The sequence below is a fragment of the Odontesthes bonariensis genome, chromosome 13, assembly GCF_027942865.1.
Source record: "Odontesthes bonariensis isolate fOdoBon6 chromosome 13, fOdoBon6.hap1, whole genome shotgun sequence".
NCBI lineage: Eukaryota > Metazoa > Chordata > Actinopteri > Atheriniformes > Atherinopsidae > Odontesthes > Odontesthes bonariensis.
In genome coordinates, this window is record NC_134518.1 from 17,211,660 (window position 1) to 17,239,354 (window position 27,695).

Genomic DNA, 27,695 nt, shown 5'->3' on the forward strand with positions numbered 1-27,695 from the left:
CAATAAACACCTCATATTGCCCTTCTGGTTTGCAACTTTGTCCGTTCTCTTTATTCTCCTTTTTTAATTATCATTATTATTATTATTATTTCTGGATTTGTCATTGTGTGTTTTCGTGTTTCGATATGTGTGTGTATGTAGACAATCAGCTGAAGCACATGAGGAGAAAAAAAAGCTCAGGTGCATCTGCGTCTCTCAGACCAGTCTTTAAACGACCATTCTACAACCCCTGGCTAATAAATACAGACTAAGCACTTTTTCTTTCAGTGGTTTAATCTAGAAGAAAAGGAAATCACAGGCATGACACAAAGTGATTTTGTCCAGCTGTTGAACAAATAATTGAAACGTACTTTAAAAAATGAATGAAATTGTGGTAATTGATGAATAAACAAAACCAGCAGAAGGATTTACATACAGAAAAAAAAAGAAAAACACGTAAACCATCACTACAACTTAAACACAGGGAGGGAAAAACAATGTTACAGTGGGCTAAAGAGAAGGAGTCATGTGAAGGAGACTGTGAATGATTGGATGGAAGTGATATTCTGTGATGAATGACGGTCCTGCATTGGAAAAGGAACCCTTGACTGTACTGAGGATGGCAAAGAGCTGTCTGGGGACAAGTGTAAATATGAAAACACTATAAATGTAGCCCTAAAAAAAATGATGATAATAATAATAAAAATCTGTGTTTGCAGATTCTAGTGGCTTATCTCCTCTGGCAGTCACTTAAATTTGCATTGCAGCTGCCTTCAAATTTAAAGCCATATGCACGAAACCAGCACGGGGAGGACAGGTAGCAAGATCTCTTTGGTATTTGGATTTGAAATGTTAAAAGGACACTTTGAGGATACTTGAGACCTTTAAAGGTGGATACAATGTGGGGTTAGCTTAAGTTTCTGAAGCACCATTTTGCGTTGTGGTGATTATGTATTACATTTCAAGGACAAACTATTACACCTAGCTTTTCTCCACAGGGGTAAGGATGGCGAAGGGACCACAGGGTTAGGGGCAAAACAATGAGACAAAGTCAAAAGAGACGAGGGGCGCTTAAGAAACGAATAAACTATTGGTTCTTTAAATCCTGAGCTCAGACTTATAGGCTTTCCCAACTTCTCGAGCTGTGCATATAACAAACTATTTTCCAAATCTACAACTGTGCAAAATCTACATCTTCTCTAGGCTAATCTAATTATGTCTAAAATATTCCGTGTACGCTTTGGCTGCTGTTGTAACTGTACATTACGTGGACGTAACACAACCTTAAAAACAAAGAATTTTACCCATAGCGCCAGTTCGGTTGTCTCGCAGAGCTCCGCCCCTCGTCGCTGACGCACCACAGTGCTGTCGCCAGTCACGTCGGCTTCAGAAAAAGAAACGAAAACAGCAGTTTTTTTAAAACGCTCTTGGAGAAATTTCGTAATTCATCACTCCCAGCTGTCCCACACTCCCAACACAATGCCACGGCTCGTCCACTTGATTAACTGTAACGTAGGATGAAAAGAAGATGCAAGCTAGCATGCTAGCCTAATTTAGCCACGCAGCCTGACAGTCAACGTCGATAGCCTGTAGCTAACAAGTTGGTTCAGTTTCACCAGTGGAGGTAAGAAGAGTTTATCCATTTTTTTAAATGTCAACGTGAACGCCTGATGTGTTTAACAGACTGGATGTTTGTCTGTGAAGTTACCAAAACATGTCACAGAAAGCCCTTCTTATTTAACCTAAATTCTGCGAGTTTTTTTTTTTTTTTTTTTCAGTGTTTCAACAGGCAGGAGACAGCTAACATACACAGTAAACACGGCTGCCAGATTAATTTATTGTTTTGCTTTGTCAGCATAGCTCATCGTTACACTAACTTCAGATACATTGAATAAGTGAGTGTGAAGCACGTATTCACCCAGTTAGCAAAATTCGCCAAGCTGTTGTCAAGACTTTATGAGGAACTTTGGCTGATCTGGAAAACTATGTTAACTTGCTCTTACTCAGCCTTCTGTCATGTATGTTCATTGTTCTTCAGTGTTTCCAATCTTGACCCCCTTCTTTCTTTCTGTCATGTCAGTCTCTTTAGATGTAAACTCGTCTCAGATTGTAGGTTTATTTGAACACATGTGATCAGTATGTGAATTTCAGATGGCTTCGTGTAAGTTTAAAAACAAAAGAGGGACTGTCAGTCACCATGTTTTAGACAACAATGAGCTTCATAGCAAAGTGACAGCTGAGTGGCACCCAGCCATGATGAGTAATGCCTTTGTGGTTCATCATCTGTCGGTGCATTGCTACAATGGACTGTAGCATTGATGAAATGTTTTTGAGTTTTAATCTTAAATTCGTGGAATCGTTAGCCACAATTATTCTATAAAACCAAGGAAATAGAGAAATGACAACCTCCTGTGATGGTTTTTACATATTTTACTGTACATGTTGGGCAAAGAAGATTTGTTTCCTTTACATTTTCCTGTCAAGAGAATGTGCCTAAAGTGGACATAGTAGTTAAAGCTAAGATTTATTCTTTTATTGCTTATAAAGGGTTAGTATGCGATTCTTGACTTTAAACCTTATTCTCAAAATGTCAGTAGAGACTTGGTTAATCTTTTTGAAAACACTAAGATGTGCTGTTTTCAGTATTTTTTTATTTTATTTTTTTTGCTACAAGGCTGAGCAGTCTCGGGTCCCAGACTAATGCATGTTTTATTACTAAATTACTAAACTAAATTTGACAGCAAAATGGATCCACGATTGGATGATATTTGACAATCTGTTTTTCTTTCCGTTAAAATGCATAGTGCTGTGTGTATTATTTTATCATCCTTTCCCTGTTCCTGTTTTAAAGCTACATAAATGTTATCCTTTTGTGCTTTTAGGCAAAGCAGTCATGACACAGAAAGTCAGACCGTGTTCGGTCTCCCTCAAAGTGGAGGGTATGACTTGTGGCTCTTGTGTCCAGTCCATAGAACAGCGGATTGGCTCTCTTCAAGGAGTGATGCATATAAAGGTAAACGCTGTCTAAGATGTACTTTTTTACGCCCAGTGTCATCCTGTAAATTTTGCTCCATTTTGAGGCGCTTACTTTTAAATTTGATGACTTGACATTTTTTCCGGTGCACTTCCACTTTAAGAAGAGGATCTAAATTGACTATCATTTATGTTGTAACAAAAAAAAAAAAACACACACACACACACACTCTGTACAGATTTTATAGAGACATTATTTTCTTAACGAAATCTTCCAGCCTATTGTAGAGTTTGATTGATCCTGTTGTCTTGCTCCCTCAGGTCCAGCTCTTTGAATTTACGACTTAGTTACATCAACATATCCATGAGAAACGGCGTAATTGCAACAGTGGTGGCCTGCTGTTTTGGTTATTGTGTGTTTACCCCTCAGGCTGAGGTTAAATGGGAAGATAATGTAATAGTTTGTTCCAGATAGTGCTCTGCCCTTTGCAAGACTGCGACAGCAGGTCGATATATACCCTCCGTCCACAGGAAATGGTTGTGTCTTAAGAGAATTTAGTGCCTGGAACATTTTGTCAATCTGTCCAAAAATGATCTGAGAGGAGTGAATTGATTCATTTCTTATCTCATGGTATAACCCTCAATGTCTCGTTCGTTTCCCTCTCGCTTGTAGAATAAAAAAAAAAAGGTTAGTCCTACATGCAGCCTCAAACTTTCTCACTGCTGAACTTCTCCATTGTGTTTTTTTTCTTTTTTTTTTTTTTTACTTGTGGCAAAGTCAGGTGATCCTTAGAGCATGTCACATGCTTCCTTCTTGCTCAAGAAAGAGAGCTGAGGGTCAGCACGCTGTCAGAACATGCTGTAAGCTTAACAAGGCCATGAACTCTCTTTACCCGTTTTATGTCTTTAAGGTACATTGTTGAGATGAGTCACAATTACAGTTGGGCCGTATAATGCTTATAGATTAGAGTATGATGATCATGTAAGGTTAAAGGAATTTTAATCTTTGAGCTAATGTGAGTATAAGTCCCTTTAATTTGCATATTTATGTATAAACCACATGAATCCAGCATCTCACCGAAGTCAAACAACCCAGCATTATGGGCTTAATGCTGTCAATGAAACCGGAAAGCTACCTGTGGCATCCTTGTCTAATGGATTTGGTTGCCCAATTACTGGTATAATCAAAGGCTCGGCGTTAATGTAAATATTTTTGTCTTAACTGATTTATTTTTCGATAGATTTTCGCATGGTCTTTTCTAACCTTTACCCTTGACTTTTATTTTGCAGGTGTCCTTAGAGCAGATGAGTGCCACAGTCATATTTGACCACAGCCAACAGAGCCCAGAGTTGTTGTCGGAGGCCATAGAGGACATGGGCTTTGAATCGAGTGTGCCGGAGGGCAGCACGGCCACACCAGTAGCTACAGAAACCCAGCTGATCCTCACCTCAGGCCTGACACCTGCAGCCCAACAGGAAGCTGTGAAGAAGCTGTCACAAATTCAGGGAGTGCTGGACGTCCGAGAGAACCTGCCACATATGGGTCTGACTGTCACTTTTGTTCCCTCCCTGACTTCTACACAGCAGTTAAGTGAAGTAGTGGCAAGTGTTGCGCCTCTGGAGACCCAGACACCCAGCAGCTCAACGCAAAAAGGCCTAAATTTGTCTCCATCTGACACAACGGGAGGCGGAGTAGCACTTCTGAAGTTATGCATTGAAGGAATGACCTGTCACTCTTGCACAACCACTATTGAAGGAAAGATCGGAAAACTGAAAGGAATTGAAAAGATCAAAGGTGATGTACTGGACCTGTTTGCAAGTTTGTAGTCAAATATAACTGCACTGTCTGAGCAACAAGAGATGTTGCAACACACCTGCAGCACTACACGTCTTACAGTTCACCGCTGTCATGTCCTTGTGCATCACACAGGCTCTGTAGGTTCACCCCTGAGAGACTAAAAAGTGGGATTTAGCTGTGACTCATGAAATCCTTTCACTGGTATTGTTGGAGGGAGTGACATGTAGACAGATAGGATTATGTGTACTGAGTGCACACGTGTCATTGTGTTTGAAGATGCACTATGTGTGACAAGCCTTATGTGGTGTATTCTAGATACACTCACTCAGATTGACTCACAAAAAACATCCCGACGCAGTCTAATAATAAGTTCCTTAGTTTAAAAATAATATGAATAAAAACTTTTTTGTGTGCACAGCTTCCTCAACAAATATGCTTACTTTGATTAGATAATCAAAAACAGGAAATAAGATTAATAAGTTTGATTGTGGCTGTCGGCCTCTTGGGTTAAAGGTCGAGCCAGAAAAGAGCAAATGATTCAATAACAGACATGTAATAATGATGAAAGGGAGTTTATAACCCATCTTGGGTAATGTAATTTGTTTTCCAAGCCCTATGCAATACTTTATTCTGGTCATTTGATGTAAAAATTGTGGAGCCTTTAGGCAAAATCAAATGCAAACTGTATAAGCTACAGTCAGACGACTGTAGGACCAGAAACGGCACATTTAGAAAATATGCACCCAGCCTTGTGTCCAAATTACAGTGTGTAGATGTTTTAAAAGACATGTTTCCCTTGATATAAATAGAGTGAACGCAGGTGGTTAATGTCTTATTGTATTCATGTGCCCTCTTGTGAACGTAATGTGCAACAACATGTATTTGAATAGTCCAAACCAATTGGGAGTTTTAGTAGTATCTGAATGCAAGTTTTGGCCAATTTGAAAAGCCCTTTATGCTCGAGTTGATCACAGCTATCAAAGAGGCTCATGTTTATTAACTGGACATTCATTTAAAAGAAATGTTGCTGACATGAGCAGCCTGCATTTCTCTGAGGAGATGTGCCAGAGAGTTGCTGCCCTGATCGACTCTGTCCTCTTTTAAAGGAAAAAGCTAATTATTTGTAGAATCTCTTACAGGCTTGTGTGAAAATATTGTTTCACATTTGATTTTAAGATGTATTTTTTTTTTTTGCCTTATTGATTCCAAACATCTCTATCTTTGCAGTAACTCCTCTTATTGTTGTTAAATATGTGCTGTTTTTTTTTTTTTTGCTGTGTTTTAACTGTCATTTTTTTCCCCCTCCACAGTTGTTTTAGAGTCTCAAGAAGCGACAATCGTCTATCTGCCTTATCTCATCACTGTCCAAACCATCATTGACCAGATTGCTGTGGCAGGGTTCAAGGCCTCTGTCAAATCCAAGCCCCGCCCCCTGCAGCTTTCCCCCAGAGACATCGAACGCTTTGCTGATTCTCAAAAACCAACAGTTTCTTCGCCATCAGAGACGTCCGAGGAGACTGAAATCTTTATAGACACTACGCTTGTCATGCTTCGGGTGAAAGGCATGCACTGCCGTTCCTGTGTGGTTAATATTCAAGACAACATCTCTCTGCTTCCTGGTGTTTCCTCTGTAGAGGTCTCGCTGGAGAAGGAAAAGGCCTCCATCTGCTACGATCCTCCGAAGATCACAGTAACACAACTGCAGCAGGCCATTGAAGCGCTGCCTCCTGGGAACTTTAAGACCGAACCATGGGGCTCCTCCAGCCCTCTCTGTGCTGTATCCACATCACCCGCCCCTTCTGTGTCACCGTCACAGCGTGCACGAGCAAGCCAAGCCAAACCTGCTGCTTCCCAGCCTTGTTTTACCCAGCCTCTGGCGTCTGTAGCCAATGTTCACATTGAAGGCATGACGTGCGACTCCTGTGTGCAGTCCATTGAAGGCATGATCTCACAAAGGAAGGGGGTGGTGTCAGCAAAAGTTTCTCTGGCTGAACACCAGGGGGTATTTGATTATGACCCCCTCCTCACCACACCAGAAGAGCTGAGGGAGGCCATAGAGGATATGGGCTTTGATGCATTCCTACCAGGTAAGTGGATAGATTGTGTTGTGATAGAGTTGCATAATGAAACCTGTCGGGTATTTTAAAGCTTTGTTGCCTCCCCTACTTGGACTGAAGTACTGCAGCAACCTGCTGTTTTGTTTTTTTTGTTTGTTTTTTTTATAAACAGAGACCAATTCTCTGCTGCCTGTGCCAGATCCCATTCTGTCAAGATCTTCAAGTACAGCACCTGTCCAAGGAAAGGAGTTGGACAGCAGCCCTCGTAACGAAACACCTCAGGGACGCACTGGAGTCACACACTCTAAATGTTACATCCAGATCGGAGGGATGACGTGTGCTTCCTGTGTGTCAAACATCGAGCGAAACCTCAAGAATGAATCTGGTCTGTTTATATGGGAGTTCTATTTATTTGTATTCACTCAGTTGTTTCCGTTTGGTGTCTTTGGATCCTAAAGAGAAAATCTCAAACTTTTTGCAGGTATCTACTCTGTTCTGGTCGCACTCATGGCTAGTAAAGCAGAGGTCCGTTACAACCCTGAAGTCATCGACCCTTTGAAGATAGCTGAATGTGTGAGAGAGCTGGGTTTTACCGCCTCGGTCATGGAGAACTATGAAGGCTCAGATGGAAATCTAGAACTAGTGGTGAGTCAGTTTTAAGGTTAACAAGTTGCCTGCAAAAACAGTAGTTGGAATAAACCCTGCTTGTTCTTCACTTTATACCCTCATGTATGTATTTTTGTCTCTCTAGCTACTTGACTGCTCCTCTTCACCTTCTTTCAGGTCAGAGGGATGACGTGTGCCTCTTGTGTTCACAAAATTGAGTCCAACCTCATGAGAGAAAAGGGGATTATATATGCCTCTGTTGCCTTGGCAACTAACAAAGCGCACGTTAAGTATGATTCGGAAATTATAGGCCCGCGGGACATCATCAAGCTGATTGAGGTAAATTCAATTTTTTTTCCCCTGCCTTTGCTTACTCACTTTGTTTATATTTCTTCTTTGCTTGTTTACACCACATAACGCTCGGTTTGGAGACAGCATTCAGTTTAAGTTTTAAGTGGCCCGGGCCTGAGGATTGATCAGCAGTTTGTTGTTTGTAGAACATGGGATTTGAAGCATCTTTAGTGAAGCGAGACCGCGCTGCCAGTCACCTGGACCACAGCAAGGAGATAAAACAGTGAGCGGCTTTTTCTTTTTTCTTATTTTTTTTTTTAAACGCTTTAATCCAATGTCTTTTTATGTAAATGATGACTCAGCTACTCAAAAAAAACCAAAAAAAAAACACACTTTTCAGCACAGGCTAAAAATGCTTGTAGGATGGTAGTAATGCCCCCACATTACTGCATAAGTCCTGTTATGGCAGCAGCTGCCTATTCTTGACTTCAGCACTGCGTGGACTTTTTGCACGAGTAAAACCGACCTTTGTTGGGGTTATATCTTATAAGTTATGTAGTTATATTTGACGATGTGGGGGCTGAAAGACACAAGTGGAGAGAATCTCTGGTAATGATAATACTCTCGATAAAGGTATGCTGGTAAGCATGTTTACGATATAATATAGACTGGTTTGTTCTGTCATATGCAAGCAGTGCTTTAAATGCTTTATAGTCAGTATTAACAGCTACATACCCCTTAAAGCACCTTAAAACTTGATCCCAAAATGAATCGTTCCACTCCCTAACCCACAAATGTCTCTACTCTCTAAGGTGGAGGAAATCCTTCCTTGTGAGCTTGTTTTTCTGTGTGCCTGTGATGGGCATGATGATGTACATGATTATCATGGACCACCAGATGAATGTTTCGCATCATCACAACTCCACATTAGAGGACCGCAACCATTATCACTCCACCATGTTCCTGGAGAGACAGCTGCTTCCAGGCCTTTCCATCATGAACCTCCTCTCCTTCATTTTCTGTGTGCCCGTGCAGGTAAATCACACGGATTAACGGCACTCCCAGGAAACAAGATATGGAGGTTTAAGTGGGACATTTTAGATTGTGAAAATGGACTCACTCGGACAGAAGTAACACGCCTTGAATGTTTCTTGTCGTTTGTCCTCTTCTCAGTTTATTGGAGGTCGCTACTTTTACGTTCAAGCCTACAAAGCACTGAAACACAAGTCTGCCAACATGGATGTGCTGATAGTGCTGGCCACCACCATAGCCTTCAGCTACTCGTGTGTCGTCCTGATGGTGGCCATGGTGGAGAAAGCAAAAGTCAACCCCATCACTTTCTTTGACACACCTCCGATGCTCTTTGTCTTCATCTCGCTGGGACGCTGGCTGGAACAGATTGCCAAGGTTTCGCTCATCGTGATGATTGATTTCTCGCACATTTCAAATGAACTGTTTCCAAACCCCTTCGCCTCAGCATTAAACTTGTTCTGTGGGCTTCCTTTCAGAGCAAAACATCTGAGGCTTTGTCCAAACTGATGTCCTTACAAGCTACTGAGGCCACAGTGGTCACTCTCAGCAGTGATAATTCTATTCTCAGGTACTCTTTGTTCTCTACACCCACTTTGTTTATTGAAACCGTTCATATCTTAACTTTGAAACAATGAAAATGAAAGATGTAGAAACAAGCAGCAGGTAACGTCCATTGTGATGAATGATAAATTGATATTCAAGTTTCTCTCGTGTTCATCCCAATTGTCTTTTCTTAAAATATACCACCTTATTGGTGAGTAACTGCTGGTCTGTTTTCCAGTGAGGAGCAGGTGGATGTTGAGCTGGTGCAGAGAGGTGACGTGGTGAAAGTCGTCCCTGGAGGGAAGTTCCCAGTCGATGGGAGAGTAATCGAAGGACATTCCATGGCTGATGAGTCTCTTATCACAGGTTGGTTGAATTGATATCCCCCAAGTATTGATTTGTTGCTTCATATCATTACTAGTGGTGACAATATTATTAAATAAAAAGTACCAGAGTCCATCATTTGATAAAGCTAAAACAGTTTTGAGCTTAAACATAAGCTGCATTTTTAGGTAGATCTGACATAAAAACCATGGTTCCACAGCAGCCACACTGACAAAGCTGTCCGTAGCCTTTAGATGTCATTTCAGCTGCTGGATTTCTTCTGATCAGTTGTTGCTTTGTGACTCCAGGTGAGGCCATGCCTGTGACAAAGAAGCCCGGGAGCTCGGTGATTGCTGGCTCCATCAACCAGAATGGCTCTCTGCTCGTCAGCGCCACTCATGTCGGCATGGACACCACACTGTCTCAGATCGTTAAACTCGTGGAGGAGGCTCAGACTTCAAAGGTGATTCACGTGGTTTGAGATTTGCTCTCTGCCTACCAGCTCTGAGAGTAAAACTCTTTTAACCGTTTAAATGTTTGTATATTATCTTTGAAGGCTCCCATCCAACAGTATGCAGATAAGATCAGTGGCTACTTTGTACCCTTCATTGTTGGCATATCCGTCCTCACGCTGATCGCCTGGATTGTCATCGGGTTTCTGGACTTCTCTCTTGTGGAGATGTACTTTCCTGTGAGTTCTTTTCAGTGTTGGTACCCTATTTTTTTTTTTTTTTTCAAGTTCTTCAATATGGCAGGAAACGACTTACAAAAATGTTCTTTTGATATTCCATACAACTAAATGTCACAGCTTTGTAACCACCATTTTTTCCTTCCGTTGACAGTTGGAAAGAACAACTAACATCTCCGTTTCCTCCCTGCAGGGTTATGACAAAAGCATTTCCAGAGCCGAGGCAGTGATTCGCTTCGCCTTCCAGGCCTCCATAACAGTATTATGCATCGCCTGTCCCTGCTCCCTTGGCTTAGCAACCCCAACAGCTGTGATGGTGGGCACAGGTGTCGGAGCCCAAAATGGCATCTTGATAAAGGGTGGGGAGCCACTTGAGATGGCACATAAGGTGTGTAGTAACCATACTCTAACGCCCCCGTTATGTGACAAAACTGATCTCATAATCAACACATTGCCAATCATTCTGGTGTCTCATGTTGCAAAACAGATTACAGTAGATATTACTATCATTAGAGACCACTAAACCTTTAAAAACATTTAGATGGCCATATTTTATTTTTAATCAGTATTATTCATTATGCGCAGGTCCAGTCAGTGGTGTTCGACAAGACGGGGACCATCACTTATGGTGCTCCGAAGGTTGTCCAAGTTAAGATAGTTGTGGAGGGGAATAGGATGCCTCGCTCCCGCCTGTTGGCCATCGTGGGTACAGCTGAAAACAACAGTGAACACCCTCTGGGAGCAGCTATCACCAAATACTGTAAAAAGGTCGGTCTCTCCATCGGATTCAAGCCACCCACAGTTCTTTTCTTTCTTTTTCTTCACATTGATACAAAGTATTATTTGTGAGCAGGAGCTTGGCACAGAGTCTGTTGGCACGTGCACAGACTTCCAGGCAGTGCCGGGCTGTGGCGTCCGATGTCAGGTCAGCAACACGGAGACTTTGCTAAAGCAGGTGGACAGTGACGGTGAGGACAACAACCAGCGCAACAGCGTCCTCGTCCAGATCAGCGACACCCGGATGTCCACCGGCTCCCATCCACTCATCATGGACCCACAGCCACTACGTATGTTGGAAAGTGCAACCCTAACACGTTGTTGCAGTTCCAGTGAAGTTGTGTTTCAGTCTTTTTTTTTGTCTGTTGGGTGCAGACTTGGTCCAGACAGCTACCTATGTGGTCCTGATTGGCAATCGGGAGTGGATGAGGAGGAACTGCCTGCAGGTCCAACCAGACATCGATGAGGCCATGATAGAGCATGAGCGCAGAGGACGCACCGCTGTTTTAGTAGCTGTGGACAGTGAGTAATAATGGTCAACGTGACATTTATTCTCTTAAGCTACGTTCTTGAAAAATGATGTGGAGGTAATGCACTTACTGTTAGAAATGTCTTTTTGCGCATAGACACGCTGTGTGCAATGATAGCCATCGCTGACACAGTGAAGCCTGAAGCCGAGCTGGCAGTCCACACGCTGATCAGCATGGGTCTGGAGGTTGTACTGATGACCGGTGACAACAGCAAGACAGCTCGGGCCATTGCTGCCCAGGTAAGAACAAAGTAATAAGAGGAGGCTGCTGAGAACATGAGAAGAAGAAGAACTCATGTTGCTATGAAACCACAGTGCAGCTAGGACACCTTACCGTTGTTGACTTTCAGGGTTTTTAAAAAACAAAATATATAATGCTGTCCGAGTATAAATGAAAAATCCATTTACAAGTTTTGTGTGTATTTTTGAGACTTCCTGTCTCTGGTTGTGTTCCACCAGGTGGGCATCAGAAAGGTGTTTGCTGAGGTGCTGCCATCCCACAAGGTGGCCAAAGTGGAACAGCTGCAGCAGGCTGGAAAGATAGTTGCCATGGTGGGTGATGGTGTAAACGACTCGCCTGCTCTGGCCATGGCTGACGTGGGCATCGCCATAGGAACTGGGACAGATGTGGCCATAGAGGCAGCTGATGTGGTGTTAATCAGGGTAACATATTGATTTTGCTGGCTCCTCTTGTGGATTCAGTTGTCTGTTTCATAACAGGAAAGCATCCAAAATGGCTCACTGCAGGGACAACATATTATAAACTCAGGCTTTTCTCATTTTTCTATTTTGTGCCACCTCATCTTCTCCTCCTGCCTGTTACCTGGAAACGAGCTGAGATTGCCCTCTTGAAAGATACCCACAATGCATTAGGATTGAGAAAGGATACAAGTGTATAATTTGTTGCAGTCTTATTGATAACCATGAGAGATGATGTCACCTTGTAAAAATGTTGTTTCTCACTCATTTCTCTACCCCACTGCAGATCTTACTTTGAACATGATTAGATACATTATCAGTTAATTAATAATCCCAAATATATCCTATAGTACTCCTCTTCACATATAATCTCTGTTTGCAGAATGACCTGCTGGATGTAGTCGGCAGCATTGATCTCTCTAAAAAGACCGTCAGGAGGATCAGGGTCAACTTTATCTTTGCTCTCATCTATAATCTGGTTGGAATTCCTATTGCTGCTGGTGAGTGTTGCACATAATATCTTAAGGTTTACTTTGATATTATATAATCACATTGACAACAGTCTCTAATCACTTTGAGCACAGGAGTAATAAGATCCGGGTGTTTTTTTTAGGTGTATTCATGCCAATCGGCCTGGTGTTACAGCCCTGGATGGGCTCTGCTGCGATGGCACTATCGTCTGTCTCTGTGGTTTTGTCCTCACTCCTCCTCAAATGGTAATTCGATATTTCAAGTTTTGGGGTTCCCTTTCTGTGCACGTCTGTGTGCTCTATTTTCCTCTGATGTGTATTAATCCCTTTCCGTCTTTCCCTACTTTCTCCTCGTTTCTCTTGAGTAGTTACACTAAGCCCAGCGCTGAGATGCTAGAAGCCAGACTCGGTAACAGCAGGCGGCAGGGCAGCCTGTCTGACGTCAGCGTTCACATCGGCATCGGCGAAATGCGCCGTCCCTCCCCCAAACTCAGCTTGCTGGATCGCATCGTCAACTACAGCCGAGCGTCGATCAACTCCCTGCGCTCCGACAAGCACTCGCTCAACAGCTTAGTGCTCAGCGAGCCCGACAAACACTCACTGCTGGTGGGGGAGGCGCTGTGTGAGGAGGAGTTCTGCTGAATCTGTGGAGGTCGCACAGCCAGCAAAGACTTCTGTATTCTGATATAAGGTGTAACTGCATTTTATTCAAGGCTGGACCAGGCTGAAATGAAAGGGTGACACTGTATAACGGCCCACTCGTTCACTGTAGGTGCCTCGGGGCAGCACTGTTTACGTGAGGAAAGCTCATGTGTCCGTTGCTTTCTTTTAGCTCAAGCAGCTGATCACATGCTCTTCAGCTGCAGACTGTCCTTTGTTGAGGCGACCGCCTCTGGGAACACTCTTTGACAAACCGATTGTCACGCTGAAGTCTTTTCAGAGCCTTGATGCAGGCGTCCGCATCGAGGAAGCAGACTTTACATACTCTGTGCCACTGCGAACAGCTGCCTTTACAATCTTCCTCATCAATCCAAAGACATTTAAACAATGGTAGTGTAGAGTGGGCACTACAGAGTTTTATTTTAACCAATTTTCCTTTAAAGGAAAATTATTTCCTGTTGTACAATTATACTGCAGACTATTTATATTGACATTATTTATCTATATTTTACTTTGTATCCCATGTGTTGAGAAATTGCCAATACGGTGTGCTTAAAAAAAAAAAAAGAAAAAAAAAAAAGAAATTTGTTGTTGAATCCAAATGCCAATTTTCATTTTCAGTTACCCATAATGTGTCATTTCTGATAACCGTCGGGGATGAAAACTCAATCTAAGCGGCCTTGTAACAGGTGGCAAAGTCGATTGTTGTGCAAAATACAACTGAGTGAGTTGTTAAAGGCATTTTTACCCCAGTGCCAACATTCCAAAGATAGCACCGTACTCAAGTTATCTCGGACTTAATGTGCATTATGTTTGAGCAAAGGTCAGTAGAAGGTTTGATTTCTGCACCTTTAATCAGTGACGTAATATATCTGTCAATCAGTGTGAACATTATTCACTGTTGTACTCCAGCAGTAGTTGTTACATGGATGACACTGTGCTTGAATGACTTTTATCCACCTGCTGCAAACGGGTTTCACTTTGAAAGGGCCAAACTCCACATGCATTCATGTCCTGCTTATAGTGATAAGTAAGAAAGTGTTACTGCTCCTAAGACTTTCTTTTACTGTTGCAAATCAGCCTGTTCCTCAACTATTCGTGCCATTGCACTTGATGAAAGTTACTGAGCTACAAACACAGATGAATCAAAAGATTTTCACGAAATCACCTTTTGAAATTGGAATAAATTGAGTACACACTAGTCACTTTTTGCACTCACAGATAAACTGACATGCCTTGTTTTATCCAGTAAAATCAATAGATTTTTTTTAATTTTCTTGTCAGAAACTGCCATTTCTGTGAGAAGATGAAAAGATCCACTGGTTTGTCCTTACACTTTCACAGGACGCACTATGATCTGTGGCGGCCACATTTTGCTGGGTGCAGTTATGGCAATCTAATGTTTTTGTGCAATTCTTTTGTGAAGACATCTATAGGGCCTCAGATCTGTGTGCAGTCCATTTTTGCTGTCTGTCTAGTCCTTTTGAACATGGTGTGCCTTGGAATAAAAAGCTTTTGATAACGCAGCCGTGCCGTGTCAACTGTTTGACCAGAAGGTGGCAGCGTGGAGCTGCATGTTCATGATCACCAGAACACCAGTTGCAAGATTGATCAACTTTATTTTATCCAGTTAGTCTAAACATTACATCACCCCAGAGTACCGCAAAAACAATCAAATACAGTTTTTGTCACACGATTTGAGAAATGTTCATTTGAATTAATACACGATGTAAATGACCTCTCTTTTGAGTTCGCTTGGATCACTTTGGCTGCAGTGATATTTAATTTCATTTGGTCGGTTTGAAAGCTTGTAGGATGAGTTTTTAGGTTGATTTCAAACACACAAAAAAGGAATTATCTCTCATTAAATTGAACTGAATTTAACGAGTACGCACAATGAGGACATTTTTTTCCTCCTCTCTCACTGATCGAGGATGCACTGAAAATCATTGTTGTCAGGGAAACATCTGGAGCTGGAAGATGCTACAGTTGCCTTGAACACGTGAATAACGAACAGCTCCAGCTCATCTTTCTGGGAACAGTGATCATCTAAAGGGAATTTACTTACACAACCAATTATGTGAGGAGATTACTACAAGTTGAACATTTAACACTTTACAAAAAATGGCACCACGATGAAGAAAAGGCTGCAGTATCACTGAATTAATGTTCACAAGCTTTTTATGGATTTCAGTTAAAAAAAAATATATATATATTAACACCGCCATTAAATGGAGCATATGGTTTTAATATACCGTTGATCCTTAAAAGTACATTTAAAATCATTTTAAGACACAAAATGTGGATTGGTTGCTTTTTAAGTTTTGTGGCTTCAAGTCCATCTTTTTAACTTATCCCTGATTTAACAATGTCACAATGATAAGACTGGCGTGTCAAGTCTCTTTTTTTTGTTGTTGTTGTGAAGTTACAGTTTTATGCACCAGCGGAAGGAGAGGACAAACGTCTGGATGAAAGCTCGAGTTCACACTGTGTAGAAACACAGCTCGCTCACATCCGAATACTCACTGCTGCAGCCAAAGGAACGGGGGGGGGGGGGGGGGGGGGGGGGGGGGGGGCTTTTGTTACAACATCCGACTGTACCTGGTTAATCAGTGAACCCGGTTTGAACTCTGCAATAGTGCGTGTTCATGTAACTGTTAGGTACACGTTCTTCACTTTTGCTCTGAAATATTACAAAACTCCGAGCTGGAGACTGTTGCTGCAGATATTTCGCTGGGAGTTCCTACATTCCTCAAACTCACCAAACTGAAATGTGTCAACAAAGCAGGTTGAAGTTGTGTAAGGTTTTTATACCATGACTTGGATTTTTCTGCTTTCCCTCTTTTCCATGGCAAATAGTTGTTTTTTTTTCTTGTTCAACTACCACAAATATAACTAGAGATGTGCTTGAATACCTTGAAATCAATATGATTAAACTTCCACATCATTTTTAAATATATCATGCTGTGCCGTAGGAACCTTACCTAGGTAAGGTGATAGATTTACAGTGATCACAAAGTCCTGAATCAACTTTTGGAAATTATGCTTTACAGCAGAGAGAACCAGTGTGCCTGGTTGAAATGTCAACACTTTTAGCCTTCTTAAAGGCAGCCTGTGTGTAACTCAGTTCCCTGTCAGAGAGCCCACGGTTTAAATCCATTAATGCTCGTATGAGGAGTGGTTTGTTCATAGCGTGTCTGGCAAGCAGAATAAATAATATGATAAAGATTGATTATTAACACATCAAATAGCACCATGTTGGCCCATAAGTGGATGCCACCATCATTACATCACGTTTTATAGTGCGGATCCCTTGAGTATTGTTTTTAAGATATGTGATTAGACATTTAATGTCACTCATTTGGCAAAATGAACTCAGTTCAAGTAAGCTGACTTACTCTTTGAAATCAGTGTAGTGGGGTTGTAGCAGATTTGGCAAATGCAAAATGACCCTGCAGAACAGATCTTAACCGGGTTTGAAGCAGGTAACTAACAAACTGGCTGCCAGCCTAAGGTCGGAGAGTGTGACAGAGGTTTTGTGGCAGCAAACGAGCAACGAGTCACCAAATTAAAAACTAGTATTTGAAAAAATACAGCACAGAAGAAAAAAAAAAAAAAATGAAGTCCACTTCAAACAATCTGACACGGGCCACGATACATCTGTCATGAAGAACATCAAAATTTTCATTAAGTCCAGTTGGAAAAAAAAAAATTCTCTCGCTGTTTGAGTAAAATCAACAATCACAGACAAAAGTGAACATCTCATTACAAAGAGACCGGCTGAGAGTGGGAGTCCTCGGATATCCATCTGAATGGTGGAAATGAGACAACAACTTAACTTTGGCACACTGAATGAGGAGAGCTGGCAGAGAGGTGAGGACTGAGCCTGCAACTGTGTCGTGGCAGAGTTTGGATGAGGGGCTGCACACTCATAGCCCTTTGTTGAAGTAGACCCTGTCCACTCCTGGATGGCTGGCCCGGATCTTCTCCTGCAGCTCTGGCTCCAGGCGACTGACTGCTATAGAGCTGGATGGGGTGAGGGGAAGAGAAATAGCAGGGGTAAGCGGGTCAAACACTTTCAGAGGAGAAATGTGATGCAGCCGCTCAGGCAGAAAAGAATCCTGTGTACTCTGCATTTATTCAGCTGGACGAAGATGAGGCTCTGTGGCTATGACTGAGTAGTGTCTGTGGGTCAAGTTTAGAGGTTTCACTCACCTCTTCTGGGGGAACAATGCGCAGCACAGAGGAGTGGCAAACACCAGGCTAAAGAAAAAACATATACATATGAAAGATGCAGACATGCAGTCCATCTCTGACATCATTATTTGTCTAAAAAGACTTCAGTTGGACAAGAATGAGGATAAATGTGGTTGATTTATCAAAGCAAATCTTTTCAAATCAGGGCATCCATGTCGGACATTGCATATACCGCACCAGGTCTTTGCTTGTGTGTGTGCTGTTAAGCAGGATGTGCTCCTAATCACTGTCATGTCATCTGAAGCAAAGGAATGTTGCACGTGATTTTAAATGGTCACCCTGAGGCCACTCAGAGGGGAGAAGACATGAATGAAACACTGGGACAATGTGTGCGTGAATAACCTTTTATAAGATAAAAAAAAAAAAACAGGATCTGTGCCAGCAAGAGATTAGATCTTTGGTCTCATGCAGTGTTAGTCAGCACATCTCAAACGCACTACACAGTAACTCGAATGACCTCATTTATAGAGACAAAATTTCAATTTTCCTTTATGCATAGCTGCAGTTGTAAGAAAACAGGTCGAAATTTAAAAGGAACTGCGCAACGAGAGCTTATCAGGTAACAACTCACCAAAATCCCACCAGGCTCACTTGAATAGGTGCACTCATCCATGGGAACCTCTGAAAAGACCAGGCAGAAAAATGAATGAGGGACACAAAAGCAGCGAACTCCCATACTACAGTGGCCTCAGCAGTTTTCATTCCTTTGACGTGTGTCGGAGAAAAAGGAGCCAACTAACGTCCCCAACGTTCAGCTCCCTGGTTGTTACAAATCATTATTCACTCCACTCCTCACTTTATCTCTTTAAGGGTGCAACCCATGTAGAAATACGCCCACCTTCAGAAAGGCCTTCTTTTCCAGATGGTTCATCAAAAATGGGGGGATCGCTGAAAAGACACCAATGATATATGATTTCACAATATATGCAGCTGAAATTTCTAAATCAAAAAACTTGTTGGTTTTGAATCAGTACTATAAAAATCCCACGGGAGGTGTTGCAGTTGAACTAATGATGCGATGAGTTTTTCATACCCATTCCTGGAGAAGCCATGAGGATCCTGGAGACCACAACCTGAGAGATCGCCTGCTGTGCAGCTTTAGTCGACTCCCCTAACCTGTTGTCATTTTCATCTGTTATGGGAATACCATGTTGGAGCTCTCTGAAAAAAGAAAAGGAAAAAATAGGAAAAAAAGCAAAATACTTAAAGGAAAACAAATTTTAAAAAAAATGCATGTACTTAAAAAACCCTGGAAGCTCAACATTGGCAGAAAGTACATTTGAGAAAGAAGCTATGTCTAAATCCCGAGAGGTATAAAAAGTATGAAGGGAAGCCAAAGAGAAAGCATTGCATGTAGGTCATTGTCATCTAATCAAGGTGAGGCGTTTAAGTGTAAGATGGTTGAATAAGAACTAAGATAAGTAACTAATAAATTAAACTTGTTAAAAAAAAAAGGAGACAAGTAAGATGATAAGAGGAAATAGCAATAAAGAAGATGAATTATTACATGATTATATAACCGAATTCCAGATAGTTTAAAGTCTTTTTACAGAAATGGTGGAAGTATTGCACAAGAGCAAAATGATAAATCTGGATTTCTCTGAATCAAACTTATTTCTGTAACAAACTAAGACTCCAGGCATACAAAGATGCTGTATTTCCACCTTTAAGGGGCAAAAGTATGTGCGCACACGTCGTTGGATCAGAAACATCTATAATGTTTCTTTCTTATCTATTCCATTAGGTTTTCTTTATTTTAACAATGTAGCAATAAAAACACATTTATGGTTTGCAAACTCTCTAACTGTACAAAGAAAAAAACAAAGAATGCAGATTTATTAGATCAAAGTTTTTTTTCTTCCATCTGTGGCTGAAAAACGGATCCAATGCAGGATCCAGCTTTTTTTTCCATTTCATCAATGCTGCTGCGTATTCTCAAAGTCGGTGCCATCGTGTGTGAAACTGTCAACAAGAACTAACAATAACAGAACCTTTCTGGAATCTTACCTTTGTCTCATCAGTGGGATGTTGATACAGTTAGCAGCAGCGACAGCAGCAAATGGAACAAACCGTCCGATCAGAGGGGAAACATGCTACAACGGGATAAGAGACGGATAAACAAGAGGGAAAAGAGAAGAAAAGTAAAATAGCTAAACAGGTTGAACTCTTCAGACCACTTGAAGACTACCACTTTTAAATGTTGGCTATGAAGGCTTCTCTACCACACAGGAGGATCAACAAACGCAAAAAGCCGCCCCACGAACATGCTGATTATTAAGCAATTAACACGGCTCATCAAGGACAAACAGGCTTTTTATGTGTGGCCAGCTCCATGTCAGCACACCCATAAGTCTGAGGTCAATATATCAAAAATGAGATGAAGAATGGGGTTAGATGAACCGATACCTTTGTTAGTGCATTTAGTCCTAGAGCGGTGACGACCGCCCCTGTGGTGGCAGACACATAAGCTGTGCCAAGCTGACTGCGAACGAGAGAATCACGGGTCACATCAAGCAAACACGGTCTACACAAGAGCTGTTCAATTAAAGGGTTAAGAGTCAGATGGATTCAGAGTCAGAGCCACGGCGTCCGTCTCTTACCTCACTGTGATCGGAGCATCACCGCTCCTGTTGGTATAGTTGACAATTGCATTGAAAGACTGATTGATCCACTGCCAGAACAACACAGCTGGAGTCGTCCTGCAATGTTGACAGAAGCCATTAAAAAGGAGTTTGAGCATGAAAAAAAAAAAAACGGCATCACTGGGCTCAAACAAATATTTACTTTGTAGATATGAATCAGTTTTTCACAAGTAATGATACACATGGGATAATGCACATCAGCCCAGACACTCTTTACTTTTAGTAATAAAAAAGACAAAGCACAGGTCCTGCTGAAACAGTGGTCACTCCGAGTTACGACAGCCTGAAAGTCTGCCTGTACCCAGAGCATTTAGCAGCCAAACTCACACCATCCATCGCTCGGTTCATGCACAGATCTTACTTATAAAACGTCATCATGCATCCGGTGATCGTCATGTTCATCGGAACCTGCGCCGACATGCGGCCGATCAGGATCATCTTCTCTCCAGTGTCCGGGTGGAAAGCTGAGTCAAAAACATATTTGGCCCTCCACAGCTCGTCCTCCGTCAGATCCGGAGAAACTACGCCTTTCCTGCAAGACCAGAGAGGTGACACGTTATGTCAACCTCTCGAAACCAAGTCAAAAAAACTGAATTTCAACACTGGACAGTCCAATGATTTGCAAAGCTCATGAGGAACCAGCAACTGGTCTAGGAGTGGGATGCTATAGTGTGGTAAACATGCCCCCTTCCCACCTTTTTCTTAAACGTGTTTGCTGCCATCAAATTCAAGACGAGCTAATATTTTTGGAGAAATAGTCAAATGTCTCACTTTCTGTTGTGAATACAATATTGGTGTACAGGATTTCCAAATCACTGCATTCTGCTTCCAATTTACATCTTGCACAGCATCCCAAATACTTTTGGAATTCAGGTTTTGCATTCAGCCACGGGTGAACTGTGGAGCTAATTTACCTGTAGTCAGTGACTATTCTGTGTGCATGTTCTAGTTGTTCATTGGTTAGCAGGATGTTCCTGGGATCTGTGACAGTGAAGAAATGCTTGGCTCGACCCACGAACGTGCTCTGGTCCCAACGAGGCTCCTTGATGTTTATGGAGGTTGATAGCTCTGCCGCCATATTTATCTGAGGAAAGAAAACGTTATGATAACCATATCAGGTTTTTGCCAGTGAAGCAAACATGGCAAGAAAAGTGGGAATAACTGTTGCATTCATCTGTGCATTGCATTCGGAAAACTGTCTGATACTCTTCAAGGAATCCAGTGCTGCCCCCCCAGCACCCCTTATATCCCTTCAGTGCCTAATTTCTTTTGAAGGCACAAGTCAGAGAGGGAGGACTCGTGGAATACAATGCTCCTTTCTCCACTGCCATGCTGCTAATTCAGCACGATGTTGCTATGGCAATAGTGTGACCAGACACAAGAGTTTTCAACCACTAAATTGCAAAGCCCTAGTAGTGCACACCAACCCTGAGACAGTGTCTGTAACGCAGTGTGTGTCAAAGTGGCAAAGCCCTCTGCAAGTCTCCACTGTGACTGACTGACGATGTAGTCTTTCTATCAGCAAATAACGTTCTTTTTACTACACAACGTGCGCTTTTGTTAGCAGCCGGGTGCATTTCATTGAAACTTTTCTTTCCCACTTTGAACCTTGATGGGACTGGCTGGCACAGAGCAGAGCAAATCAAAGACATCACCACTGTAGATGTGCATGCAGCATGCTCGTTCTTCCCTGGGTGAGGGTCCATGTAACCCAGTCTGATCTGGTTTTTAACCATTTGTTCCTTGACCCAGATAGTCACCGGTGAGGGTAAAGGACACCACGGTGCAGCAGCAGGTCTATGCGAGGACATGCAGCTCCAAGAATGTCTGAAACTGCACCAAAGATGGCTGCTGGCCTGACAGCAAATAAGAAAATCTTTTTTTTTTTTCTCTCTTTTTTTTTTTGGCTGGATGTTGTGTAGCACAGAAAGCGTGCGGTCTCTTTAAATTGAATTAAACTCAATGGGGTTCTCACGAGATGGGCACAAAACACCCCTGTCTCTGGGCAACAGAACACTAAATTACTGGTCTGCACAGAGGTCGCAAAGCACTCCTTGTCGTCAAAGCCCCAAATAATAGCATTAATGTGATACTATATCACAAATGAATGTGATATGAGAGGACTGAACTTTGGACAGCCTCGGTCTTTGATCCATAAACCTTGAGCCGCTTCTGCCCTCACTCTCAGCCAATCAGCAGCAGCCTGCGTGGCCGCACATTAACCTGCATTTTAGGACAAGTCCTTACAGATTAGAAACATTATTCAAATTTTATACACATGCAACACGGTGGCCTGTATTTCGACCGTCTGTTCTCGTGCACATGATTCCCATCAGGGCTGGAAAACGCTGCTTTCTGTCTGTGGTTGCGGGGTAAACATGCTGTGACTGGATACGCGTTATTGTCCAACCCGACGCAGACCAGTCAAATCTGGACCGCAACTGGAGAGGTTTTCCACATCTGGAAAATAAGAGAGCACCGAAAGCTTCCCCAAGCAATTCAAATCCAGATGTCATCATTTTTGCCAGCTAATAAGAAACGGCATCTTTCTGCCCCGATCATTTTCCAGCTGTGCTTCCCTTCCCAAATTCAACTAGTAACAGCTGGATTCTGAAGATGCCAAAATGTCTAATCATCGCGCCGGGAATGCTGATTTCCGCTCCCTAGATCCACTAGAAATAAATGCACAGGTTACTTACTGCACTGTGGGCTCCGGGAGTCCGCTAAAGGTGTCTCTGTCAGGCTACGGCCAGCTAATTTTTCATGCGGCAGCGTCAGCACAACCGGAGTGCACACTGTGCCACATCCCCCAGTGCCAGGAACCTCCCAGAGAAAGTAAAAGTCCAGCCTCTGTATTCATACTGCAAGACGCACTGGCGACAAATGAGTCATAAAATACAATTCTGACAAACCTTGCAGGTGTTCTGCTGTTAAGTGGAGAAGAAAAAACGTTTGAAGCGACCAGGAATGAGCGTGTTTTTTTTAAACCATGCTTTATTTTCTCAGGCGAACTGGGCGCGACATCCGTCAAGAGTCCCACGTGCGACCGTGAAATTGATTCACGGGCAATATCATTGATGTCGGGTTAAAACTTTGGAGGATTTCCACACATACACACACACGACTCTGCGTGCATCGAGCTGTCACTCGTAGTGTTAAACCAACGTTTTGTGAAAATGAAAAACGAAAAACAAAGAATATTTTAATTCACGAGATCAAATCCTAATGATTTTAAAAAGAAAAAAAATCCATACAAAAATGTCATAAAAACAGAATAAAACACTAATTGGCATCCTGCAAGCTAACGGAACATCCCATCTTAAAATAAACATGATATACCCAACAATCAATGCAAAACAAACAGAAGTTTACCGCACATGCTGATCATCACTGTGCTGATGATCTTTTCGGCATTTATTTTGAGTTTGTCTCCATCTAGTGGTGACTGCGGAGAACTGTAATGCCTTAAACTGCGCTTTTGAGAAAAAATTGACAAAGAAACTGTAGTTTTCATTCGGGATAGTGCTGCCCGTAAAGACGTTGACATTACTCTATACATTTTAAGTAACTGGCACCAGTGTTGCAGATTTAAAACAATTCACATGAACTCCCATGGGAGACAGCAGAGAGTAAACTACTTGCACAGTAACAGCATACAGAAAGAACACCGTGTGTGGGATTAAAAACTCAAATACAAAAACTGAAAAGTGGACAGTGTCAACTTTCGCTTCGTAAACTGTTGAGCTTCAATCACAAAGAGAAAAGTTGCTCTGCACCCTTTAGTCCGAGGCCAAATTAAAGATGCAGCTAACAAAGTTTGTTTTGCACAACACTCCGGTCATCATAAGCACTGCGACACAAACATCACTAACCCTTATTCGATATAATACTTCATTTTTCCTGACAAACCAGCAGGCATTATACAACAGCACTGTGCAGGGTGACAATTGTTTGTATCAGTTAAAACATCATGCACAGATAGTTAAAAATTGAAACGATGGTGGTGTTGAGCTAGATGTGAAGGTTTCCACTTTATTGTTGATAATGGCGCATCATTTGACCGGGATTGAATGCTTCTTTTCCCCAGCCTCTGCGTGGCCTGTGACCCCTCTCACCAGTGATTCTTATTGTTTATTTTCATTACAGGAAGTAGTCTGGCGTACGCCGCGTCACGTGGGGCTCTCCTCTGCGTGGTGCAGGGTCAAATTGTAGGCTGAAAACAAACAAAACAGCAGCCCTCCTCTTAATGTTTATTCATGAATAAAAATCAAACCATTCTTTTGTCAACATCGGGATCACATTAGGAGAACTAAAACATCTGGAGATAAAACTTGACATGCATGCTTTGATGGCGTACATTTGAACCTCTACTTACAAGGAGTATTTCAGTGTGTCATCGAGTTCCATGATGGCTGCCTGGTTTCCACAACGATAGCAATAGTTTGGCGCACTGAAGATTGTCACAACGTTGCGGTCGTGACACCAGTTGTATCCCTAGATCAAGACATCGTTGCGTGTTACTCATCAAACGCACACATATTTCCCAAAAAAAAAAAAAAAAAAAAGCCCAAACAACTTCTGCCTCCGTTACATCGCCTCCACTTTTCAAACACCACTTTTTTAACACCATCAGCATTTCGGACACAACGAGGTCAACTTGCTGTAGCTTTGGGAGGGAAACATTTTTCCATTCTTGCTCGACATGCTGCATTTTCTTTATTTCCCCTTCTATTCTAAAAGAGCTCGTGACCACAGAGGGTATCGTCTTCATACATTCCTCAGAGCCGGGAACCCCCCCCGCAATGAAAAACTACATCTCGAATAACAGTTACACTTCTGTTTCAGGACTTAACATGCAGTCAGTTTTGTTCTGTTTTCAATTAAATACGATGCTCGAGGGCAATCTCATAAGGAATTTCCCAAAAGTAAAAACAAACAAAAAAAAAACACTTTCAGTGAATAAACAAAGTCAAAGTACCTCCATCACCAGCTGGTGGGCTCTTGAAACCAAAGTCAATCCATTTGCATGATTGAAAGTCTCAGATATGTCTTGCCCGAATGTGTAGCCAGCACCACGGGGTGAGATCCCCCAGCCCCCCCGGTCATCTGGGTCTGACCACAACAAGTCACACATTGGACCCTGAAACACAAAGTTAACATAACATAACATAACATCATCATTAGAAAATGAGGAAGTAGGAGTCACAGCTAACTGAGAATGATCTATAGATAAGATTATTTTGTCATGTCTTATAAGTGTAGAGTTCATTTGGACCGTGTGTACCTCATGAGGAACCTCTTGCAAGCGATCCAGCGCTCTGATGTGGTCCAGCGTGTCTATTGAGGGGGACAATCCTCCGTGGAGGCAGAAAATCTTGGAAAGGAGAGAAGGGGATGAATGACAGCGTGTCCGTGTCTGTGCCCTGCGTCACCGCACCTGCCACACGTGCAAACACAATCTTACCTGGTTATCTACAAGCGCAGTGAGAGGCAGATAGTCAAACAGGTCTGTGAAGTGCTTCCAAACACTGGCGTTTCCGTACTTCCTCAGGCACTCGTCATAAAAACCGTACACCTGTGTGATCTGTCTGCTCTCATGGTTCCCTCTCAGGATTGTGATTCGTTCACGGTACCTTACCTAGAAGAAAATGATGCATTAATGAACAAAACCACACTCAAAAAGACATCAAAGTTTTTCGCTGATGAATTCCAGAGGGAAGGTGCTTTTAGTTTGTTTTCTTTCCCCTGTTACCTTAAGAGAAACTAGGAGCGTGACCGTCTCCACAGAGTAGTAACCTCTGTCAACATAGTCTCCCATGAAGAGGTAGTTGGTGTCAGGAGACTTCCCTCCAATCTTGAAGAGCTCCATCAGGTCATGAAACTGTCCGTGGACATCTCCACAGACAGTTACTGGGCATCTCACCTCCTGTACATTTGACTCCTTCGTCAGAATCTCCTTGGCCTTGAACAGAGACACAGGGAGGTGCATGTGAGACCGCGGTGCAAAGCGGGCATGCAGTGCAAACGAGTCCAACACTGACTATTAATCATTTTCACATCGCACAGCACGTGAAACAGACTATTTCAGAGTTTGTTGTGGCTCTGCAGAGCAATTCTCCGTTCAATAGGTGCCATCAGTGGGCGTAGCTAGCGAAAAGACATCGCAGTCATGCTCCTCCATCTTCATGGTGGGTGGTTAGAAATGTACCGCATGCAGCTGCGGCCAAAGACGCTGGTCAAAGCAGGGCCACGTATACTAAACTACTAAACGTATACTGCTACTAGACACCGTGTTTCTACTAAGCCTGTTACAGGAAATGTAACAGCTAACGGACACCGAGGAAAGCTAATGCTAATGCCTGTAACCACGCGCACATTTCTTACCTTTTCACAGAGGACTTTGACCTGGTTCTCCGTGAGCTGTTTACACTCATTCAGTTGCTCAATCCATCCGTCCAACTCCTTGGTGAACGACTTGTCGTCCATTGCCTGGTTCGCAGTCAGCTATCAAGCCGACCAGCTTTCGAATTCCTCAGGAAGACCTGCTGCCGTTTCCTTTGGTGTCCCGAGCGACGCAAAGGCAGGTTGTTGCGTGTGTCCGAGTGTATGCGGTCCGCAAACACTGGACCGCTTCCCTGCAGTTTGCTGGCGATAAAAGTATTCTGCTCACACGAGACGGAGATAACGTGCTTATTTTACACTATGGTCATATACTGCACCCGTTAGCATCCCCGATGATGCCAAATTATCTCAAGCTTGCTCAGGCAGGCTGATCGGATCATCAACGCTTCATATCTGACGTTACGTCACTGCAAACAGAAGGGATTCAAATCGGTGTGTATGTATACATATATACATATACATAAATATATATCAATGAGGTTATATTTAGCGCGTTCATGCACAACACTGGGTTGGTCTTCATTTCACCTTCATCATCTATTGCCTGAGCAGCCAAATCGGGATTATAAATGTGTTTCTTAGGCATATCTATTGAACCAAGATTAACTCACTGAATATGTTCAATAACTGTTTAAAAAAAAAAAAAGTATTTTTTTTATATATATATATATATAAATTACAGGTGTTAATAACCATACTGACACAAAGTTTATGGCCTGCCATTTTGTGTGACAGACAGTTGGCGGTCACCATCTTGGTATTTTTTTTGGTAAGAAATAATAAATCTAGATGCTCAAAAACTGTTGAATTATTTTCAAAACGACCATCATCACACCGAAGAAGGGAAACTGGCTACTGACACAATTACGAGTTGGCTTCTGATTTCAAGAGAGAAGTTGATGCTTTTCTCATGCCACACATTGTTATGGGACGCACCAGCAGCAGCCATCAGTGGCATTTTAAGGCAG

The 27,695-nt window shown here is 42.4% G+C and overlaps 3 protein-coding genes across 4 annotated transcripts; 1 reads left to right on the top strand and 2 right to left on the bottom strand.

The window, feature by feature from the left end:
* Positions 1 to 1,318: 1,318 nt before the first annotated feature.
* On the top strand, positions 1,319 to 13,998 carry atp7a (ATPase copper transporting alpha). 2 transcript variants are annotated; one of them, XM_075481221.1, is made up of 23 exons: positions 1,319 to 1,603; positions 2,862 to 2,992; positions 4,243 to 4,747; positions 6,061 to 6,837; positions 6,980 to 7,192; positions 7,289 to 7,452; positions 7,591 to 7,752; positions 7,911 to 7,987; positions 8,517 to 8,739; positions 8,878 to 9,111; positions 9,213 to 9,304; positions 9,518 to 9,645; positions 9,912 to 10,066; positions 10,160 to 10,294; positions 10,485 to 10,679; positions 10,877 to 11,059; positions 11,145 to 11,358; positions 11,444 to 11,590; positions 11,695 to 11,837; positions 12,057 to 12,260; positions 12,679 to 12,796; positions 12,910 to 13,012; positions 13,135 to 13,998. In XM_075481221.1, exons 2-23 carry the CDS (start codon positions 2,873 to 2,875, stop codon positions 13,406 to 13,408), a joined length of 4,566 nt encoding a protein of 1,521 aa, XP_075337336.1. In that variant the 5' UTR covers positions 1,319 to 1,603; positions 2,862 to 2,872; the 3' UTR covers positions 13,409 to 13,998. The 2 variants fall into 2 exon arrangements, with proteins under 2 accessions (XP_075337336.1, XP_075337337.1); XM_075481222.1 differs by having other exon boundaries at positions 7,007 to 7,192.
* Positions 13,999 to 16,231: 2,233 nt separating this feature from the next.
* On the bottom strand, positions 16,232 to 23,147 carry sfxn1 (sideroflexin 1). Its single transcript, XM_075481223.1, has 11 exons — positions 23,025 to 23,147; positions 21,240 to 21,409; positions 20,687 to 20,857; positions 20,284 to 20,382; positions 20,090 to 20,165; positions 19,691 to 19,776; positions 18,717 to 18,844; positions 18,522 to 18,571; positions 18,255 to 18,304; positions 17,642 to 17,689; positions 16,232 to 17,452 (listed from the first exon to the last, which is right to left on the bottom strand). Exons 2-11 carry the CDS (start codon positions 21,401 to 21,403, stop codon positions 17,356 to 17,358), a joined length of 969 nt encoding a protein of 322 aa, XP_075337338.1. The 5' UTR covers positions 21,404 to 21,409; positions 23,025 to 23,147; the 3' UTR covers positions 16,232 to 17,355.
* A 367-nt stretch (positions 23,148 to 23,514) lies between these two features.
* LOC142397673 (serine/threonine-protein phosphatase 2A catalytic subunit alpha isoform-like) lies at positions 23,515 to 27,130 on the bottom strand. The gene is made up of 7 exons (XM_075481224.1): positions 26,710 to 27,130; positions 26,078 to 26,287; positions 25,790 to 25,963; positions 25,610 to 25,699; positions 25,304 to 25,465; positions 24,701 to 24,819; positions 23,515 to 24,538 (listed from the first exon to the last, which is right to left on the bottom strand). Exons 1-7 carry the CDS (start codon positions 26,809 to 26,811, stop codon positions 24,466 to 24,468), a joined length of 930 nt encoding a protein of 309 aa, XP_075337339.1. The 5' UTR covers positions 26,812 to 27,130; the 3' UTR covers positions 23,515 to 24,465.
* Positions 27,131 to 27,695: the final 565 nt, after the last annotated feature.

Excerpts from the sequence above, each read along its gene's own strand:
- atp7a (XM_075481221.1), top strand. The coding sequence starts at position 2,873 with ATGACACAGAAAGTCAGACCGTGTTCGGTCTCCCTCAAAGTGGAGGGT. Across the intron at positions 10,295-10,484 it reads TTGTGGAGATGTACTTTCCT|GGTTATGACAAAAGCATTTC; the intron begins GTGAGTTCTTTT and ends TCCTCCCTGCAG. Across the intron at positions 11,591-11,694 it reads TGTTTTAGTAGCTGTGGACA|ACACGCTGTGTGCAATGATA; the intron begins GTGAGTAATAAT and ends TTTTGCGCATAG.
- sfxn1 (XM_075481223.1), bottom strand. The coding sequence starts at position 21,403 with ATGGCGGCAGAGCTATCAACCTCCATAAACATCAAGGAGCCTCGTTGG. Across the intron at positions 18,305-18,521 it reads AAAAGAAGGCCTTTCTGAAG|AGGTTCCCATGGATGAGTGC; the intron begins GTGGGCGTATTT and ends TGGTCTTTTCAG. Across the intron at positions 17,690-18,254 it reads GTGAGCCTGGTGGGATTTTG|CCTGGTGTTTGCCACTCCTC; the intron begins GTGAGTTGTTAC and ends TTTTTTCTTTAG.
- LOC142397673 (XM_075481224.1), bottom strand. The coding sequence starts at position 26,811 with ATGGACGACAAGTCGTTCACCAAGGAGTTGGACGGATGGATTGAGCAA. Across the intron at positions 25,964-26,077 it reads CGCTCCTAGTTTCTCTTAAG|GTAAGGTACCGTGAACGAAT; the intron begins GTAACAGGGGAA and ends ATTTTCTTCTAG. Across the intron at positions 25,700-25,789 it reads CTGCGCTTGTAGATAACCAG|ATTTTCTGCCTCCACGGAGG; the intron begins GTAAGATTGTGT and ends CTCCTTTCCAAG.